The sequence below is a fragment of the Rhinichthys klamathensis genome, unplaced genomic scaffold (assembly GCF_029890125.1).
Source record: "Rhinichthys klamathensis goyatoka isolate OS25496 unplaced genomic scaffold, OSU_Roscu_1.1 h1tg000151l_1, whole genome shotgun sequence".
NCBI classification, from domain to species: Eukaryota; Metazoa; Chordata; class Actinopteri; order Cypriniformes; family Leuciscidae; genus Rhinichthys; species Rhinichthys klamathensis.
The window spans coordinates 295,531-318,594 of NW_026606686.1; the positions used below are offsets into that span (position 1 = coordinate 295,531).

The 23,064-nt window shown below is 37.1% G+C and overlaps 1 protein-coding gene across 1 annotated transcript; it reads left to right on the forward strand.

Annotated features, from left to right (window-relative positions):
• The first annotated feature begins 1,754 nt into the window (after nt 1–1,754).
• Nucleotides 1,755–18,167, forward strand: fech (ferrochelatase). Its single transcript, XM_056258422.1, has 11 exons — nt 1,755–1,960; nt 3,061–3,169; nt 5,760–5,879; nt 5,963–6,111; nt 9,602–9,736; nt 11,829–11,935; nt 12,647–12,745; nt 12,828–12,935; nt 14,687–14,851; nt 16,693–16,752; nt 17,748–18,167. Exons 1-11 carry the CDS (start codon nt 1,924–1,926, stop codon nt 17,880–17,882), a joined length of 1,224 nt encoding a protein of 407 aa, XP_056114397.1. The 5' UTR covers nt 1,755–1,923; the 3' UTR covers nt 17,883–18,167.
• The last annotated feature ends 4,897 nt before the right edge of the window (nt 18,168–23,064 follow it).

The following is a 23,064-nucleotide window of genomic DNA, read 5'->3' on the forward strand; positions in this document are numbered from 1 at the left end:
GATTGGTCGGCTGGATCAGTGTGCTGTGATTGGTCGAGTGTGTTTGGGAAATGTCCCGCCCCTTTCCATAACCACCAGTTTAACACACTACTAACTAACTCAACCAGGCCCCGCCCCTTTATTCTGCGTATGAATTATTATAATGAGGAATATTGTGACGTGTTCGTTCCCGGGAGAAACTCGAGACTACAATGGAGAGGTGTACCCATTATATCAAAAAAAAAAAGTGTTGTTATGAATAATGATGAATCTGGTGGGCTCAACTTTTTGGACTTCAATACTCAAGTCTAAATAATACCTTTAAGATTAATTGGGCTGAGCATTGTCTCGATTTGGACTTTTATTCCCCACTATATATTCTCTCGCTTTGGTGGTCTGGGCTTTATTTTGAACAACTGTCCACTTTTCACAAGCAGGTCCTTTTAGCTTGGTCTCTAGTTTATAAGCATAATTTCTCACCGCACAGGTATCTAATGTGGAATAACAGAGATATTTTATATAAGAACAAGTCACTCTTTTTTGAGAATTGGGCACTCAATCAGACTCTGCTGGTTCTGTTTTTCCCATCTTCCATAAAATAAAAAGAACATTTGTGCATTATTCCAGAAAGAAATTGTTTCTATTCCAAATGTTACATTTTATTTGGAACCGATTTGTAATTGACTGGGAAAAGGTTTGGATGATTCCTCACAGATACTTGATAGTAAACGAGGTGAAAGAAATTCACAGATATTACCTTGCTAATGGTTACATTTTAAAAAGACATCAATACAAACTGTTCTTTTGTGAAGGCCAGACCCAGGAACTGGTTTGTACTCTTGGTATTGCTCACACACCAGAACATTTAGGCAAAACCTTGGCAGATTCATCATTGACCATATTTATAAAGACTTTGCCTTATTGTGGAAGAATGTTGTATTTTGCTTTAAGTAAAGAAAAGATGTACTTCATTATAAATGTTTTAATTCTTTTGGCAAAATTTCACATTCATAAATGTAAATTCAGCGCTAAAAAAATAATTTTGTACTTTTTCTCCATGTACATTATATTAATCTGATTTCTGGCTCCAACGACAAAAAGGCAGTTAAAACTGTCAACATATGGCCCTCTTTCTCTTTCTAATGGCCCGTAAGCTTCCCCTGGCAAAACTGTTTTCTGTTTACGTGTTATAATCTTGTATATTGTTATGTATTTTGGTTAGTCACTTGTGATTTGTACCCTTTTTTGCAATAAAGATGACTTATATATGGCTTGTAGCAGAACCAGTTACAAATACCTGTAAAAAAACAGCTTTAACATCGAATCTCTTTGCTTTTCATTTCGTTGTTGTTAAAAAAAGCCATCAAACGATAGATCAGGACAATGAAATTTAGAAAGATATTTTCCTTCACATGCATAAAGATATATATATATATAGACATTAAATATGGAGGCCATAACCCGCATAACTAAAGTTGGGAGGGAAAAAAAGGAATAATAAATATAGGGTAAAAGTAATACAATTGTATTTGTTTTATCTCGTGTTGTCCTTTATTTTCGTATTATTACGTTTTTATATAAATAAAATAAAAAAAAAATATATATATATATATGTACTATTATAATATGCTTGTGTGGATTGTCAAAGTGTGTTTTTTGTGCTGTTTGATTCGCGCAAATGAAGCAATAAGCTAATTTTACACAGAAACCCCACGTCGCTCCTGTCCTGGCGTGATGACGTATGCGGGAGGGTGTGTCGGTACGTGGGGGCGGGGCCAGTGGCATACGTCATCACGCCGTGATAACACTGACACCGATCAGCAGCTCTATATCGGAATTTCATTGCTTTAGAGAGACAAGCAAGCGCTTTAAGTCTTCAGTTCAAGCTTTTCTTTGTCTTCCGCCGCTGGAATACGAGGAGATTTTATATCCGAGCGGTAAATAATGGCGGTTTTGGGAGGCGCGTGCCGGCTGATACAGCGTAAGTGTGTTTATGAATCTAAATACACACATGACATTCATTCATTGAGATGATTATGCAATAATAATTGTGATTACACACATGAGCAGTATGAGGGCTGAAATGAGCTCTGTTTATGCCAGCGCTGTTCATGAAGGTTAAAGTGTCTCGATGACTTTGCTCTGGTTTCTTTCTGCACTTTTTAACCTCTTCGCTAAATATTCGCACAGATGTTTTCATTTGCTGTTTTCAAAATGAGTGCGCGAAGTTTACATGAGCGAGTCGTCAACCAAAAGCGGGAGTTAAAGTTTCCGTGGCGTTAAACATCATGTTACACAACACATGCTTTTACAACTTGCGTAACTGCGCCATCAGCGACTCCCAGCGGCCGCGCGGCGCTACTGCAGCGCTCTCACACGAGACATTATTATATGCTTTTATGTATTTCTATTTATTATCATATCATAACATGCCACTGGAATTATGTTCAGTCTGGAAGAATATAGACCAAATAATATGTAATATTATATGTACTGATCTTGATATGCTGTTAAAATTATATAATCTAATATTTAAAAATAAAAAATGCAAGAAATAAGACTTAAAAAACATATAAAGGCAGAATGCAATATAGATATGTATAATGCCTTAACAGTACATTAATGCATAATTTATGTATAAAATAAGTAATGAAATTAAATAAATTTTTGCTTAATTGGCATTGAAAATTATATCAAAATGCAAAATATATATTTTTATTATTTAATTTAATCTGTAAAACAATGTTTCATGTGCATTTGTTGTTTAAAAAAATAAATGCAAAAAAGAAAAAGGCCTAAATATAATATAATTAAAAAATTCACTGTATGGTTTTATCAAGTCATATATTCCTTTATTTATTTTCATGTTATTTATGTATTTATTTATGCAGTTTGGAGTCTTCGTAATAAAAAAATAAAAGTATGACCTTTCACACTAAAAAAGATTATCAATGCTGGGTTTATTATTTTAAATTAACTATAAAATGAATCAAATGAAATACAGACTCAATGTATTTTTGATATCATACAGGTTTTTAACAAGGCGTGGTGTTAACAATGTTGTGTGTGTGTGTGTGTCAGTGGTCAGGTGCAGTCCCACCGTGAGTCAGTGCACGAGTGTGTTTCTCAGACGACAGTCGACGGCCGCTGCGTTCGCCACCTCACCCACTCCAGAGACTCAAGAGAACAGGTACAATTAAACACTCTCCTCCTCCTGTGCGCCTCAAGGCCTGCTGGGAAATCACATGATCACACATGCTCAATAACAAAACTCACACAAACACTAGTTCTATTATTATGCTTTTAAACAGTATGTTCGCCTCACTTTCAGTCATGCAAGTGTCTCTTTGAATGAGGAAATTCTCCAAAGCTGTTCACCAAGCTTACATTTGAAATCACCAATGAAATCTGAGCTTTACCAATTGCCCATTGGCTCTTTTATCTAGAAGGCGGGGCTTATTCTGTGATATTGCACGTTGCTCTTTCTCCCATTCATATTAATACGAGCACACCGTTTGTGTATATCTAAAGTCGTTGTGTGCCACAGGGCTCCGTCTTAGGCCCGGTTTTGTTCTCCCTCCATTAGCCAATATTTTTCATATGTTGCATCAGATTTTATATCATTGTTATGCAGACGACACACAGCTTTATCTTCTAATAAAACCAGATGAGAAGGACATTATCTCTCCAGTCATTGTTTGATTGTTTGTTAAAAGTCGGATGGCGGAGAACTTTATTGATTAAATGACTCCAAGACTGAAGTGCTAACAAATACCGAACAAAAATTTGGGAGCCATTTTTAACCCGGCACTTGTATTTGATAAACAAATAAACTTTAGGGGTTGTTTAATCTTGTTTATTTCGCCTCCAGTTTGTCCAAATTCTGCACCCAGACTTTAAAGGGGTCATATAATGCCATTTTTGTACAAGCTAATATGATTCTTTAGGGTCTAAATTAAAAGTTTGTAATATACTTAAATTAAAAATTATCATTAGTATTGTAAGAAAACACTTATTTTACCTGGTCAAAAACAGCTCTGTTTTCAGCACGCCGTTTCAGTGCATATGCCTTTAAATGATAATGAGCTTTGCTCACTCCGCCTCTCTGTTCTGCGCATACACCGTTTGTAACACAATAACACAATAACCATAACGCGTTGTTCAGTATAAACGGGGGATTATGAATTATATTGAGAACGTTGTACATAGAAAACATGCTGTAATGTACCCTGAGTGTAAACCTTAGACGCATTCATCGTGAAGCGTGCAGCTGGCGATTTGCAAAGATTATATAAATATTAATATAAAGATTAATAAAACGTTACACTCACTTTAGTTCTTCTGAAGGTTCAGCAGGAACACGAATAGGTTCCGATCCTTTATTCAGGAGCAGCTTCTCAGCAAAACCAGCTTTATACTGACCCTCGTTTATAAAGCAGTCTGGTGAGAAATGATTCGGCAAACATGAGAGCATTGACGTTGCTCGTGGGGAATATTCCCTTCGAAAACAAACTCAGCCACTGCGTCTTCAGCGGTTCGGATTTAGGAACATTAAAATGACTGTGTTCGTTATTACACCCAAGAACAGAACACCACAATCGCTTAGACGCCATTCTGCTCATAGACAGTGCTCCAGCATATCAACAATGACCGCGCCGGTCCGCGCAGACTATGATTGACAGCTCTCACGAGCGAGGGCGGGTCTGTGTTGAATCACTGCTGTCAATCAACAATCGCGGGAGGGGCGTCCGTTTTATTGACGTCACAAAAACGAACGGCTCAATTTGAGGCAGGGGAAAACATATAAGGAGATTAAAACAAAAACACTGGATGGATTTTTATCATTATATGATGGTTGTGTACAGGCACTGCCAACACACATTTCAGTACAATCAACTTGTAAAAGTGCATGTACCATTATATGACCCCTTTAAGAAGGGACTAAACAAAGTATTACTCCTGTTTTGGCTAGTTTGGACTGGAGTCTCATTGAGTATAACTTAAGTTAAATTGAGAATTGCTTAAAACTTAAGAGGATCATGAATTTTGTGCCTTTGTCCTTAAGATCTGCCTCTACAGGCTTTTTAAATCTTTTTAAAGTTTAATTATCCCTTAAAACTCATCTTTGATCACCAAAATTACATATTTAAACATTTTTTTTCTTTGAAAAAAATCTTTATGCCTTAAAATATCTTGAATGTAACTCGACACCCTTGCCTCATTTAGTATGCGTGGTTCTATGAATATGCAAATGAGCCCCGCCTCCACTCACTCAGAGATCCACTGGTTGACGATCACACGTTGATCTGATTGGTTACAAGGTCGTTTGTGACGTCAGAAACACCAGCGATTTCAAACCGTGTTTTTGAGACTGTCTTTGGTTCACTGCAGTTTTAAGGAGGAAATACTCAGCAATGCTGTCGACTTATGATTTACACATGGCTTGTCTTAAAGCGTATTAAAAACACCACAGACACACATAAACAACATTAAAAACTGGATTTTCACCACAGGGGGGCTTTAAAATGGCCTATAACTGCTGTATACGGTTTTATTTTGTGTGAATGTATTGTTGTGTACTTTTGTTATTTGTTTTATTGCTACTTTTTTATCTCAACTTGTCTGTGCTAAAACTAAACTAACTGTCTTAAACTAAACTAGTTACAACCACAATGCTGTTCGTTAAAACTACGGTTTCAGGAAATGCCAAATCATTTAGCTATGTTGGTAACTCGCAATGCTTTCTAAAAAATCGACTCAAACATTCATTTCATCTGCAGAAAACCCAAAACAGGGATTCTGATGTTAAACATGGGCGGCCCGGAGAAACTGGAAGACGTGCATGACTTCCTCTTACGGCTCTTCATGGACACAGACCTCATGAAACTCCCCGTGCAAAAGTAAGAATTAATATCAATCACACACAAATCAGTGTTACGTCTCTCAGACCTTCTCAGATGTGTGTGTTTCCCGTGTGTCTCAGTAAACTCGGCCCTTTCATTGCCAAGCGTCGCACACCGAAGATCCAGGAGCAGTACAGCAAGATCGGGGGAGGCTCTCCTATCAAAGCCTGGACCATCATGCAGGGCGAAGGCATGGTCAAGCTCCTGGACGAGATGTGTCCGGAGACGGGTGAGAGACTGACGATGTTTCACCCGTTTCAACTGAAACAACAGACCAGCAAAATCCCATTCATTTTCTCCGTAGGATATTGATTTTCAGCCATAATGTCTAAACCATCCAAGGTAGATTGACCACGAGGTTGTGAAACGAATGTTTCTGCTCCTATAAAAGCCACAAGCTACGAAATCAACCTTGTTATTCGCGATCTTCTGGAGAAATACTACACTACCCACAATTCTAAGCAACACTGACGTCTCTGATTGGTCGAACTCGCGGTTACCATGGCGACGTTTACCGCCCCCGCGCACGGCTTAAGCGATCTGAAGTATAAAAACGGTAGTTTATGTATTTACACCTTTTCCTTTTTTGCCGTTAGGTCAAAATGTTATTTTGAGCAGAAAAATAATTTTAAGAGGAAATGAAACATATGCCAGTGGCGCTGAAAAACGAGAGATATCGGACAACAAAAGAAAAGATTTATTCAGTCTACCAAAAGTGAAGTTGGGCGAGGCTTATTCCAACGTAAAACGCTGTATAATTGTATATAGTTTTAATCAAATAAGGTTGGATTATTTCTATGTTGAGCTGCCTGTTCATGAAGCTGAAAGTGCACGTGATAAAATAATATACCATTGATGCAAACCAACAGGAATCCATGCTTTTTCTGCTCTATTATGTTTATGTTTTATGTGGGGCCCCATATTAGTTATTGAAACGGGGCCCCAGATGCTTAAGGCCGCCGCTGGTGAGCGCGCACGCTTAAACCTCTGAACACATGCAGCTGCAATCTAATATACCTGGGCTCTTAAAGTGAAACCAAAATTATCCCATGATTTGCTCACCTTCCTATGTGTATATGACTTCATTTGAACCTCTAAAAAGCACATCCATCCATCATAAAAGTAATCCATGCGACTCCATTGGGTTAATAAAGCCCTTCTGAAACGGCTGTTGCTGAAAGCCAGTGATTATAGTTCAGAAAGTTTTAAATATGGATATTTTTCGTGCAGGAACCCATGGCTTTGCTTTAGAAGGCCTTTATTAACCCACTGTAGTCGTATGGATGGATTCTATGACGGATAAATGCACTTTTTGGAGCTTTTACAAAGCTGGGAAGAGCCAATATATTATTTAATTTTATATGTTCGGCTGAAAGAGGAAAGTAAAAGATGAGTAAATGATGAGATAATTTTCATTTTTGGGTGAACTCCCTTTAAAATATCTGAAGAAAATAAAGATTAAATTAAATGTATATGTATATCCCAAAACATCATGTGTTCAAGTAAACTAAAAAATTACTCTCAATGTACAGTAAAATAACTGTATAAATAAGGACAATAAATCAGTCTGGTCATATCAACAATAAAAATAATAAATAAAATAATAATTATAAATAAATAAAAGCAGCTGATTAATTAATCAGCTAATTAATCTTCTAAATAATAATAATAAAACTTAATGTCCCAGTAACTGTGTTATGATTTGGTTCTGAGCATGAAATATGAAATATTTACCACAAAATGCTTGAATTTCCAAATCATGTGTTGAGTTATTAAATAAACAAATGAATGAACAAATACTATTAACTGATAAATTATTAACTGATAAAATTAACTAAAATATTGAAATAATAATAATAAAAAAATAAAAAATCAGCTAATATCAACAAAAGAGATAAAAAAAATGAATTGTGCAAAAAAGCAAGTATTCAAATAAATAATTAACTACATTTATTGAAATGAATAACAGGTATTCGATTTTACATAAAAAAAATTAAGTTAAAAAAGTTACATTTACATAAATAAAATAATAAATCTAACAGTACAGTCATATAGTCGGTATAAAAAATGTAATGCACTCTTAAACATAAAGATTCCGAAATGGAATTTTCACAGCGATGCCAAGAACCATTTCTCTTAGTTCTAAGAACATTTGAATAATCTGATAAAAAGAACCTTTTGTGCAGTTGAAGGATTCTAAGGGTGTTCTTCATCAACACCAATAAACAACCTTTATTTTTAAAGTCTAATAGAAATATTTGTATTATACACAATATTATTTTTTGACAGAATGAATGGTCTTTATAAATGAAAACATATAGCTTCTATTTGTGTCTGTGGCATATGAAATATTGAAAATATCAAAGCAACATTCAAATTCTGATGCTGCCAAACTTTGCATTGAGACAGTCTGACGGTGTCGAGTGCCTTTTGTAACGGATCATAAAATTATCAGAGACAAACTGACAAACTGTCGTCTTTGTGGAAAAGATATGCAGTCAGTGTTTAGTGCTGATAAGAGTGTGTGAGTGAATGATAGATGAACCTCAGAGGAGTGTCTCACACACACACACACACACCTCTGATAAACTCATGAATGACTTCAGTGGGACTTCCTACTTGAAAAGCGCCATATTCCTCTTTTCATAAGGTTAGCAGTTTTTCTTATGATGTAGTTATGATCCACAGTAACCTGCTTATGAAATATTTCCAACAATATTCTGTAATGTCATCCCAAAACATCATGTGTTCAAGCAAACTAATAAATTACTCTCAATGTACAGTAAAATACCTGTATAAATAAGGACAATAAATCAGTCTGGTCATATCAACAATACAAATAAGAAATAACTAAATAAAATAATAATTAAAAATAAGCAAAAGCAGCTGATTAATTAATCTGCTAATCAGCTAATTAATCTTCCAAATAATAATAAAACTTAATGTGCCAGTAACTGTTATGATTTGGTTCTGAGCATGAAATATGAAATATTTACAACAAAATGCTTGAATTTCCAAATCATGTGTTGAGTTATTAAATAAACAAATGAATGAACAAATAATATTAACTGATAAATTAACTCTCAATTTATAGTAAAATATTGAAAAAATCAGCTAATATCAACAAAAGAGATAAAAAAATGTATTGTGCACTGCAAAACATGATTATTATCGTTAACTAAAACTATTAAAACATTTCTGGTAATTGAAATAAAGCTGAAATTAAATAATATATAAATATTAGTTGAAAAACTTAAACTAAACGAAAATTTGAAATATTGCTTAAACTGGAATAAAATTAACTGGAAATAAATAACTAAATCTATCTAAAACTTAAATAAATGAATATAAATAGCAATATTTAATAAAAAGATAATAATAAAATGACAAAGCACAGTGAAATTACTAAAAATGTAACTAAAATTAGTATGAAAAATAAAAATATTATTTCAAAATATTAATAAAACTGGTGCAAAATAAAGGTAAATTATAATAGAATAAAAACTGCAGAGGAAACTAAGCAACTAGTAGTCAAAAAAGTAGATTGATCTTTGTTGAACAAAAATCAACAAAGTAAAAAAATAAAAAGTGTACCTTAAATGACCCTGACGAACTAAAGATGTAGTATAAGATGAAATGTGCCATTGATAATTAATGTGTGTGATGAAATGTGCCAGTGATAATCAATGTTAATCATTTGTCTCTGTGTGTTTGTGTAGCTCCACACAAGTTTTACATCGGTTTCCGGTACGTGAATCCTCTGACTGAGCAAGCCATCGAGCAGATGGAGAAGGATGGAGTGGAGAGAGCCGTGGCCTTTACACAATACCCACAATACAGCTGTTCTACCACAGGTGCGCTCGCATACACCACTGTTTTACCCTTCAAGAGCCTTTAACAGAGTTAGGGATAGATTTATCAAACACGGCAAATTAGCAATCCCATAAAAGCATCGATGGGAGGGGAAAGTTCTGCGGCTGATCCACTGACAATGCGCAAATTAAAGGTGCAGTAAGCGATTTCTGAGAAACTCTGTTGAAAGTGGATCGGACCGAGGAGTACAGAACACTTGTAGCCAATCAGCAGTAGGGGGCGTGTCCATTCATGATGAGGGAGGAAAGAGAGAGCCAATCAGCAGTAGGGGGCGTGTCCATTCATGATGAGGGAGGAAAGAGAGAGCCAATCAGCAGTAGGGGGCGTGTCCACTCATGATGGGGGAGGAGAGAGAGTGAGCTATTTAGCATTAGGGGGCGTGTCCACTCATGATGAGGGAGGAAAGAGGGAGCCAATCAGCAGTAGGGGGCGTGTCCACTCATGATGAGGGAGGAAAGAGAGAGCCAATCAGCAGTAGGGGGCGTGTCCACTCATGATGAGAGAAAGAGAGAGCCAATCAGCAATAGGGGGCGTGTCCACTCATGATGAGGGAGGAAAGAGAGAGCCAATCGTCTGTGTGGACATGGTAATAATAAAAAAGACACAAAGTCCCTCCAGCGGGAGTTCTTCTGTATATCATTATCAGTGTTTCAGTGTTGAACTCCTGAAACGCCTCCATTGTAGTCTTGAGTTTCTTCTGGGAACGAACACGTCACAATATTCCTCATTATAATAATTCATACGCAGAATAAAGGGGCGGGGCCTGTTTGAGTTAGTTAGTAGTGTGTTAAACTGGTGGTTATGGTAAGGGGCGGGACATTTCCCAAACACACTCGAAGCGCTCGACCAATCACAGCACACTGATCCAGCCGACCAATCAGAGCACAGTGTGCTTTTCAGAAGGAGGGGCTTCATAGAGACAGGAAGTAAACAGAGCTTTACTGACAGACTGGGAAGAGAGGAGCCGCAACAATGGAGAATATGAGGAAAATAATCAACATTCAAGCGGGAAAACCGGTTCTAGTAGAGACTAAAACACAATCAAGACTTTGTAAAAGGGCATAATGGCCTCTTTAAAGGGATACTCCACCGTTTTTTCATATTAAACTATGTTATTCTCTTATCTAAGACGAGTTGATGCATACCTCTCTCGTCTCAGTGCGTGCACTGAATCGCTCTGTCGGGCGGAGAACTTTGAGAGCAGTTAGCTTAGACCCATTCATTGTATATGGGCCAAACAGAGATGAAGTTATAGCACTTATTGGGAGCACTTCGAATCGGCGCTGTAATATCTTCACTCGTGAAAAGTCCTCTCCCCCCTCTCCCTCTCCCTGATACTTCGTCAACTCTGCACAAAAAACTACTGCTACTGCAGGCGTGCAGGTCACGTTGGTTCTATTGACGGAAATGACAGGGAGAGGGAGAGGGAGAGGGGGAGAGACTTTTCACGAGTGAAGATATTACAGCGCCGATTCGAAGTGCTCCCAATAAGTGCTATTCCGCCATACATTATAGTTATCCATTTTACCCGCTTATAAAAAGCGCCACATTTTATTTAGTGTCACCATACTTGGTCGTGTAACTACTCGTGTAACTATATTTAAATAGAGAAAACGTGGATGTGTTTGGTCGCTTCTAACTTCATCTCTGTTTGGCCCATATACAATGAATGGGTCTAAGCTAACTGCTCTCAAAGTTCTCCGCCCGACAGAGCGATTCAGTGCACGCACTGAGACGAGAGAGGTATGTATCAACTCGTCTTAGATAAGAGAATAACATAGTTTAATATGAAAAAACGGTGGAGTATCCCTTTAAATACTCTCCTCCCATAAATTTTGCATCTGAAAAATAAATTTCCTACAAATGCATGTGCAATAAGTTAGGCCGCAAAAATAACTGTCCATTACTAATTTTTCACTGCGTTTCTTCAGTAAATCCTAGTAGTTTTTAACGCCTGAAGAGCGTTTGCTCTGGCTCAAGCCGTTAGTAAGTCTGCTCTTTAGGGCTTGTAATTGCTACATATGTTTGTAAAATCATCTTTCTGAAGTGTAATCTGTGATTGTGTGTGATCAGGCAGCAGTCTGAACGCTATATACAGATACTACAATAACCGCGCGGACAGGCCAAAGATGCGCTGGAGTGTGATTGACAGGTGGCCGACACACCCTCTGCTGATTGAGGTAACACACGATCACACTGTTAAACAATCTGTTTGAGTTTAATAAACTAAAATTAATTTAATGAGTTTATCCAGTTGATTTGTCCAATGCATTTGAATTGACAAAATGTTTTTAGTTGTTTTTTTTACTTTTGAAGACACTTTGGATGCACATTTGCCTTATTCAATATAAATATGTATTATTGTATTAATAATATATTTTTTAATTATATATGGTATATATAAATAAATATTATATTGACTAAATGTAAAAATTCAGAACTTTTGAAGACACTTTGGGATGCACATTTGCCTTATTCAATATAAATATGTATTATTTTATTAATAATATTTTTTTAATTATATATGGTATATATAAATAAATATTATATTGACTAAATGTAAAAATTCAGAACTTTTGAAGACACTTTGGGATGCACATTTGCCTTATTCAATATAAATATGTATTATTGTATTAATATTTTTTATATATAATAATATTAATATTAAAAATTTGAATTGACAAAATGTAAAAAATTTGAACTTTTGAAGATGCTTTGGGATGCACAAATGTCCTTATAAATGATTAATAAAATAACATATTTATATTTAATAATTCATCTGAATACACTCTTGCTGTCATCCTATAGTTGTTTGCTGCTCTTTCCCTGTCATCATCATTATTACGTCACATCTCTTGCTGCAATTAAAGATGATTTCTGTTTTCTTCCAGTGTTTTGCTGATCACATTCGTAACGAGCTGGAGAAGTTTCCTCCAGAGAAGAGAGACGATGTGGTGATTCTGTTCTCGGCTCACTCTCTGCCGCTCTCAGTGAGTCACACACAATGGCTGACGTGCTGGTTAGATGTTTACAATGAAAAGTAATGAAGTGTGTGTGTGTGTGTGTGTTTAGGTGGTGAACAGGGGGGACCCGTACCCACAGGAGGTTGGCGCTACAGTTCAGAGGGTGATGGAGCGATTAGGCCACTGTAACCCGTACAGACTCGTCTGGCAGTCAAGGGTCAGGATTGCTTCTTAAAGTCACGTGTCAATAGCTGTGTTTCCATCCAAAACTGCGAATTTAACATTTGTGAATAAAGCCTCGTTCCCACCCCATGTGTTCAAGAGAACAAAATTGTCCCTTCCTGGGAAATTGGCACAAAATATCAGTAATAAACTGTGCGTTTCTGCACTCGGGCTGTTTTCCCTCCATCATAAACGAGTGTCTCAGAGCGTCAGACGAAACACAGTAAACGCTGTCATGTTCTCTGGCGTTCGGATGCTGGTGTTTGTGAACACACTCGTGTGTGTGAGACGCTTCTGGAGGGAATTACACCAAATCATTCTGATCACACACTTTGACTTTCAGAAACACCAAACCAACATTTGAGATGCTGCGATGTGATTGGTCCGCTGGTTACTCCAGTTATCCAATCACAGCCTCACATTTACTTGCGCATCGAGGGATTTATTCATCAAATGTGTTTCCATTGTAGTTTATGTGCATCTTTTTTTAGCCGATAAAAATTGTATCCACTTCAATTTAGCGCATATGTTTTTATGAGCAATTTTAGGATTTATGCACATCTTGGCGTTTAATTTTTTTTTATGCGATATCCCAAAATCTGCATATCAATAGGTGGCTGGAAACATAACTGATTAAATTGGCTTTTCTGCATCTCATTTCAGAGACTAAAAGAAAATTAAAAATGTAAAATGACCTAATAATGAGACACACATCCAGATGTTATTTAACTCACGTAATGATTGATTGTAAAGAGTATTTTTTAGTATTATTTTGTGCGATCTGTACTTTACTCTAGTGCAAGTTAAATTGACTACTTGTATTTTTACTTGATTGTGTTTCTGTACTCCCTACAATTTTATTTTTCGCCTTGAAAAAGTCTCGTTATTATTATCTTTATCATTTTTAGTTTTCCCCCTTTAACCCAAACCTCTGTATGTCTGTCTGACAAAATCATTTATGCAATTTAATTAACTTTGCATGAAGATGATTTAGAATGATAAAAGAATTTTAGTAGTTTTCACTCGAGTATGTTTTTGGCAGTTACGTGAAAATAAGTTTCTTTTATAATAAGATACTTTTAATTGAGTAAAGTTTTCCCTCAGTGGCTGTACTGTTAAGTATAATATTTGAGGACTTTTTACACCCCTGGTGTTTTTTCTTGTAATGATTTTGAACTGTAGTTGTAGACCGGCTGATAAAGAGAGGCATCTAGTGCTCATTTGCTGGAACTGCACTAGAGTATTGAAGCCCAGTTCTGCCACATCTAGCTTTGGTAAATCTGATTTATGACATACTACTATTTTGACCTTTTATATTATAATTATGACATAAATTATTGAGATAAAGTCGAAATTGACTTAAGTCTGTCTTTTTAAATCATATTTCTTCTTAGTATGTTATAATTTCGACTTGGGTATGTCATAATTGTACTTTTATGTCATAATTATGATTTACAAAAGCACGATTTTTTGTGTGCGTGTGATGGTGAATTGTGTCCCTGCTGGACTCCTGTAGGGCTGTGTGTGTGATGGTGAATTGTGTCCCTGCTGGGCTCCTGTAGGGCTGTGTGTGTGATGGTGAATTGTGTCCCTGCTGGACTCCTGTAGGGCTGTGTGTGTGATGGTGAATTGTGTCCCTGCTGGGCTCCTGTAGGGCTGTGTGTGTGATGGTGAATTGTGTCCCTGCTGGGCTCCTGTAGGGCTGTGTGTGTGATGGTGAATTGTGTCCCTGCTGGGCTCCTGTAGGTGGGGCCGATGCCGTGGCTGGGGCCGCAGACTGATGATGTCATCAAAGGCCTGTGTGAGCGCGGGAAGAAGAATCTCCTGCTGGTTCCCATTGCTTTCACCAGCGACCACATCGAAACACTGCACGAGCTCGACATCGAGTACTCACAGATCCTCGGAGAAGAGGTGTGTGTGTGTGTGTGTGTGTGTGTGTGTGTGTGTGTGTGTGTGTGTGTGTGTGTGTGTGTGTGTGTGTGTGTGTGTGTGTGTGTGTGTGTGTGTGTGTGTGTGTGTGTGTGTGTGTGTGTGTGTGTGTGTGTGTGTGTGTGAAAGGTGTTGGGATGTTGGGAAAGGTGCGTCCCCTTAAACCACTAAAAATTCACATTGACCTCATAAACCACATATGCCTGTGTGTGTGTGTAATGTTATTTATACTTGCATTATAATATTATTATTAAAAATAATATTTATATTATGTTAATCATCATTGTTAAATGAATTATAGTAATACCATTTATATTGTTATTAATAGTAATAGTTATAAACATTTAAAGTAATATGATTTTATACTTCCATAATAATATATTACATATTATTATATAAATACTATGTATATAATTATTGTTATATTATATACATTTAGATTAATACTATTTATATTATTATTAATAGTAATTTATACTTGATATTAATAATATTCTTATCATTATTATATTAATAATACATTTTATATAATAATGTGGATAAAATATTATGTATATAAGTTTTGTTATATTATATACATTTAGAATTATATTATATATATATCCGGTCTGATCTTCTGGATCTGTGCTTGTTACATATATCACATGTACTTACTGTAGTAATAACAGTAAATTATGCATAACTACATGCAACTAACACTAAAGCAAACCCGAACCCTATAGTACATGTTAGTAAGTTTTATTTCAATTAACTTTTATTCATCAAGGATGCATTAAAATTAAATCAAAAGTGACTGTGAAGACATTTATAATGTTACAAAGATTCTATTTCAGATAAATGCTGTTCTTTTGAACTTTCTATTCATCAAAGAATCCTGTAAAATAAAATGTATCACAGTTTCCACAGAAATATGAACTGTTTTTAATACTGATAATAATCATAAATGTTAATGAGCATCAGATCATCATATTAGAGTGATTTCTGAAGGATCATGTGACACTGAAGACTGGAGTAATGATGCTGAACATTCAGCTTTGATCACAGGAATAAATTACATCTTAAAATAGATTCAAATAGAAAAGTTATTTTAAATTGTCATAATAATTAACAATATTACAGTTTTTTGTATTTTTGATCAAATAAATGCAGCTTTGGTGAGCAGAAGTGACTCTTTTAAAAACATCAAATTCTTGAAAGGTTGTGTATAGAACACTGTAACAAGGACACCTTAAAATAATATGTAACTGTAGATTGTGATGTTATTGGTTAATATGGCGCGTAAACTGGGGATTTGTGTGCATATTTGAGCAATAACGTCACCCGGCTTATTATCGTTAACACAAACTATAAGAAATCATTTTCATTACTCATTAATTACTGAAACCAAATCAAATAAACTTAAACTTGTTATATTTCAGCTAGTTGCCAAGGCAAAATTTGGTGAATTACTTTAAACTAAATATTACAAATATATATAAATATTTAAAAAATAAAGAAATAAATAATAATAAAATTACTTAAACTTTAAAATTAAATTGAAAACAAAAAAACTATTAAAAAAAATGTATTCAAAGCATTAACAACCTATTATAGAATAGCAATGAATCAAAAAGTAACACAAAAGCATAAGATAATTTTGTCCATCCACACGACCTTGAATATGTCATCAGAAAAAAGTCATTATTACATTTTCATTCAAAAGTCTGTTTATGTATATGGACAGTTATGATCCAATAATATTGTATGCAGTATTATTGAATATTGTATGCAATATTATTGGCTTAAATGTTGACGTGTGTGTGTGTGTGTGTGTGTGTTTTCAGTGTGGAGTGGAGAACATCAGACGAGCAGAATCTCTCAATGGAAATCCTCTGTTCTTCAGGGTGAGTCTCGACAGCAGCAATAACATCATCATTTCATATAATATCAATATCTACCCACATACACGGTTTTGATGGTTAAATTGAATATATATATATATATATATATATATACATACACACACACACAAGCAAGTGTGTGTGTGTGTGTGGGTCAGTAAGATTGTTTTTTAAGAAATCAATACTTTTATTCATCAAGGATGCATAAAGCGGATCAAAAGTGACAGTAAAGACATTTATGATGTTCCAAAATGTTCTGTTTCAAATAAATGCTGTTCTTTACAATTTTCTGTTCATCAAAGAATCCTGTAAAATAAAATGTATCACAGTTTACACAAAAATATGAAGTGTTTTCAACATTGCTAATAATCATAAATGTTTCTTGAGCATCAGATCATCATATTAGAGTGTTTTGTGAAGGATCATGTGACACTGAAGACTGATGCTGAAAATTCAGCTTTGATCACAGGAATAAATTACACTTTACTATATACAGTATTCACATAGAAAACAGATGTTTTACATTTTAATAATATTTCAATTTATTAAGATTAATTTTTTTATTAAGACACCTAAAAATCTTGCCGACCCCAAGCTTTTGAAATTTTTATTTTTTTATTTTATTCATTGTCTATGTAGTGCTCCCTATGTAGTGCAGTCTATGTAGTGCTCCCTATGTAGTGCAGTCTATGCAGTGCTCCCTATGCAGTGCTCCCTATGCAGTGCTCCCTATGCAGTGCTCCCTATGTAGTGCAGTCTATGCAGTGCTCCCTATGCAGTGCTCCCTATGCAGTGCCCCCTATGCAGTGCCCCCTATGCAGTGCCCCCTATTCAGTTCCCCCTATGCAGTGCCCCCTATGCAGTGCCCCCTATGCAGTGCCCCCTATGCAGTGCCCCCTATGCAGTGCCCCCTATGCAGTGCCCCCTATGTAGTGGTCTCACTAGGTTTTGTCACAATACAAGCATGTAAGCACTGGTGGTCTCTCTGGTTCTCTCAGGCGTTGGCTGATCTGGTTCAGTCTCATCTTAAGTCCAACGAGTCGTGTTCCCGTCAGCTGACCCTCCGCTGTCCGCTGTGTGTGAACCCCACCTGTGGGCAGACCAAGGCCTTCTTCGCCAGCCAGAAACCCTGACCTCTCATTAGGACCATTCAGGAGTGCATTCATTCATGTGGTTTAAACCTGTATGATTGCGAGATATTGAGCTGAAAACACCATTAAAGCATCATGTGACTGAATGTAGTTGAATATAATGCTTAAGTCATATGTCATGACATAATAATCAGAAAAATCAATGAAACATTCAAACATAATATAAAGAATCTAAAAAAAACAAAAAAATGTGCGTGTGTTCTTTGTTGAATATCATATTTAATACATCAGACTTTTATAGCTATTTATATACAGTATAAGATGATATTGAAATGCTTTGTTTTATGATCAAATCTCTGTAGTTTTAAAATATATAATGCAATGTAATACAAGGATGTTTGAGAGATGAACATATTTGATACTTTTTTATTAAATTATGTCTGGATAATCAAGTAAACCTGCTTTAGTCCGTTTTCAAAATGAAAAGAAATATTAATATATATATAAAAAAATATATATTGTGCATAAATAAAATTACTCTTGTTGGAACAGTAGGATTTTTTTTTGCATTATTTACATGAAAATTACATGCATTACTGTAATTTTCTTTGTTTTTTGTTTTATTTTATTGTTAATGGTGTTTATCAATTAAAATGAAAGACAGTAAATACTTCACTATTGTGTGTGTGAGTATTTATATTTAACTCACATATAAAAATTAATTATTAGAATTAACATTTTTAAACATATAAATGAGTATATAGTAGTATATATTTATTAAACTTTTCATTACATTAAATAAATTGTCATTTGCAAAATAATGTCAAAAATTGTTACTGGCCCTAAAAATGAGTTTAATTTTCTTTATGCAAAATATAATTGTGTGTGTGTGTGTGTGTGTGTGTGTGTGTGTGTGTGCGTGCGTGTGTGTGTGTGTGCGCTCTGGGGCCGCTGGATCCTCCTGGTAATTGAAAAGTGTAACTGCAGCAGCGGCTCTGTGACCTCTAATTGAGAGAGACCATTGATTTCTGCAGAGGCAGAGAGAGAGAGAAAGAGAGAGAGAGAGAGAAACGGGGATGATGGAGCAGAAAGGAGAAATTAACCAGTGAGTGATTCTGTAGGGGAGAGACTGTTACGGCTGTATACTTTGTATTGTGGTTTTGCCGTGTCTGGGTGTGTGTTGCTCCTCCTACAGGTGCGCTGCGGAGCTGAGGGAGTAATCAGGTGGATTGGGTGCACCGGTGCACAGGTGTGCCTGTCAATAAAAGCTTCCTGTTTGGCGTCCTCATGGAGCGTTCCATTCTGTCACATCGATCCCTGGCCAGGACCGAGATGTTGATCGGCGTTGCGGCGTATTGCGAGAGCTTGAGAGACAGTCTTTGTCATGAAGAAAGTGTAAAATAAAGAGAGTATGGTAACCGCCGTAAACGTTTCTTCCTCCTTCATTGTTGCTCCCTAGTAAGGGCGTAACAATTGGGGGCTCGTCGAACTAAATTTGTGTTTGGATTCGTGCGAATGATTTTGAAAAAAAAAAAAAGAACGTTGTTTGTGAAGGAGGGTAAAAGGTAGGATAATTTTGAATTGATGTTTGAATATTTGTATATTATCCGACTATTTGTGAATTGAAAAAATTGGAACGCTCCATTAATTAGTTAGGCTCTAGAACATAATTTGTTGGGGGTATTTGAAGAACAAACCGTCCGGGTAGGTTTAGTGCGTGTCTTTGGGCACGTAGTTTTTTTTTTTAGTTTGTTATTTTTGGTTGGCTCGGGGCTTAGAGCAGTTGTCTCGGGGGCACATCCGAGGTTTGGGGGGCGACTCTGCAATTGGTCGTCTTCCCAAACTTGCGGGATTTAGTGTGTAAATACCCGGTCTTGGGCCAACTGAAGACTAGGGTTGAGCTAGTTTAATTGGATGGTTTAGTTTCTTTAAATAAACCCTGATTTGTCAAAGTAATAAATTTGATATTTATTGAGCGTGATTATTGGTAATTATGGCTACCGATTTGATTGAAACATTTTCTCAGACTCCGTCTGAGGAATTGTTAGAGGAAATGACCAAAGAGCAATTGTTGGAGCTAGCTGCGCATTATAAAATCGAGCTAACGTATAATCAAAAAAGATCAAAGGACGGAATTAAGTTAATCATTGAGACTGCGTTGTGTGATCTTGAAATCTTGAGAAAAAAATCTAAATTACCGGGGTCAGCTGCGTTGCCTGCCGTAAGTACTCCTGTTCCAACTACTCTTCCATTGTCTGCTTTAAGCACACTTTCATTTGAGCAACAGAAAGAGTTGTTGATGATACAACGTGATACTGAGTGTGAGAAGCGTCGCTTGGAATGTGACAAGGTACGTTTGGAGTTGGAATTGGAGGAGAGCCGGCAACAGGTAGAGCAACAGCGTTTACAGATTGAAAGGCGTCGACTAGAATTACACGAAGAAGGTAAGCCAATGGGAGGTTTTGATACGGATTCGACGAAACTGAGTGTGGCTCATAATTTACGATTAGTACCGCCGTTTAATGAGGCTGAGGTGGAGATTTTTTTTCTCCTATTTGAGCGAGTCGCAGTAGCGTATAAGTGGAGTGATGTTGAACGCACTATGTTACTTCAATGCGTTTTAACAGGTAAAGCCCAACAAGCCTATTCTACGCTATCTGATGTTGACAGCCAGAATTATGAAGCCATTAAGGCGGCGGTGTTAAAAATTAATGAGCGTGTGCCAGAGAGTTATCGGCAAAAGTTCCGTACTTTACAACGAAAGGTGATTGAAACAAATGTTGAGTTCGTAAGAGAGTTGACCGTGCAGTTTGATCGGTGGTGTACAGTGGCAGATAGTACAACCGTGGATAATTACACGATTCTTACGCCAGACCGAAGGAAAAGATCCCAAGTCTGTCACGTAAATCTCCTTAAGCCTTATTATCAGCGAAACCGACCAGTCTCAGTGCCAGTGGCGCCTGTGGTGCTAGTGGACAGCTCCCCTCAGTCAGGTGCTCCACAGGACATGATGGGTATGTCTGTGGACGAATTAGAGTCTCCTGATGACAGCATGTTACTGGGTCGTTTAAAGAATTCTGAAACGTTGAAAAATATGTCTTCTAATCTTAAACATTTAGACAAGACGCAAAGTCGAGAATTGATTAGTTTGCTTGCTGAGTTCCCGGAGCTGTTTTCGGATGTTCCAACCCAAACGACACAGTTGGAGCATGATATAGAGGTGGGCGAGGCTGCTCCTGTCCGTCAGCGTTTTTACAGGGTTCCACTGAATAAACGAGAGGTTTTAGAAAAGGAAGTCCAGTATTTGCTGGATAACGGATTAGCCGAGCCTTCATTTTCCAGCTGGTCTTCGCCATGTTTGCTGGTAAAAAAATCTGATGGTACGTTCCGTTTTTGCACAGATTACAGGAAACTGAATTCTGTTACAAGACCAGACTCTTTTCCTCTGCCGAGAATGGAGGACTGTGTCGATCAGGTCGGTGCCGCGAAATTTGTGACAAAATTAGATTTACTTAAAGGCTATTGGCAGATTCCGCTGACAGAGCGTGCGCGCGAAGTTTCCTCGTTTATAACACCTAACGGATTATTTTCTTACCGGGTTATGAGCTTCGGTCTTCGAAACGCACCGGCGACGTTTCAAAGAATGATGAATAGAGTAATTGCGGGACTGAAAGGCGTGACTGTTTATTTGGATGATACGATCGTGGTAAGTGATACATGGTCAGAACATCTTAAGCGTTTACGGTTACTTTTAGTCCGTCTTTCTCAAGCACATCTTACACTGAATCTTGCTAAGTGCGAATTTGCAGGAGCGACAGTTACGTATCTTGGTAAGGTAGTGGGGCAAGGACAGGTGCGTCCAGTGAGGGAGAAGGTGAGAGCAATAGATGAATATCCTGTTCCGAACACTAAAAAGGAGTTAATGAGCTTTCTAGGTCTGGTGGGGTTCTACCGCTGTTTTTGTAGGAATTTTTCTACGGTTGTTGCTCCTTTAACGGACCTATTGAAAGGCAAAGCTTTGTTTGTTTGGTCTGAGTCTTGTCAGAATGCCTTTGAGGCAGTAAAATCGTTGTTAACTACGACACCTGTCCTAATGGCACCTCAGCTGGAGAAAACTTTTAAAATTCAGGTAGATGCCAGTAAAGAGGGAGCAGGGGCGGTGTTGATTCAAGAGGATGATGCGGGTATTGAGCGGCCGGTTTGTTTTTTCTCGCGGAAGTTCAATAGTCATCAAAGGAACTACTCCACAATTGAAAAGGAGGCCCTTGCGTTAATTTTAGCACTCAACCATTTTGAAGTGTATGTAGGTGGGAACAGTTCAGCGGTAATAGTTTATAGTGATCATAATCCGCTTACATTTTTACATTCTCTTAAAAATCCAAATCAACGGCTGATGCGTTGGTGCCTCTTTCTTCAGCCCTTTCATTTAGATGTTAGGCATTTGAAGGGCTCAGAAAATATAGTGGCCGATGCATTGTCTAGGGCACACTTGTAGAACATTTCTTAGGTGGTGCCTTGGATGAAGAGTTAACAGGTTTGTTTTTCTATTTATTACTTTATTCACGGGGGGTAAGGAATGTTGTTGTTATTGTGTATGTATAGGCCTATACTTAAATTATATTTGTTAGTGCGGTTATGAATGCTTATTGTTGGCGGAAACATATTAGTTTCCTTTTTTTTAAGGGGGGGAGTGTTACGGCTGTATACTTTGTATTGTGGTTTTGCCGTGTCTGGGTGTGTGTTGCTCCTCCTACAGGTGCGCTGCGGAGCTGAGGGAGTAATCAGGTGGATTGGGTGCACCGGTGCACAGGTGTGCCTGTCAATAAAAGCTTCCTGTTTGGCGTCCTCATGGAGCGTTCCATTCTGTCACATCGATCCCTGGCCAGGACCGAGATGTTGATCGGCGTTGCGGCGTATTGCGAGAGCTTGAGAGACAGTCTTTGTCATGAAGAAAGTGTAAAATAAAGAGAGTATTGTAACCGCCGTAAACGTTTCTTCCTCCTTCATTGTTGCTCCCTAGTAAGGGCGTAACAGAGACTGATCAGATGGGCGATTGGAAAGGACAGATGTGGTGAAAGACAGACAGAGAGAGAGAGAGAGACAGAGAGAGCAAGAGACAGAGAGAGAGAGAGATGAACGAGAAATCACTTTTCTTCTCCATGGACCTTTTTTACACCCTACAATCTTGTGTTTGGCTCATTCTACACCTCATGTACTGCTAGGT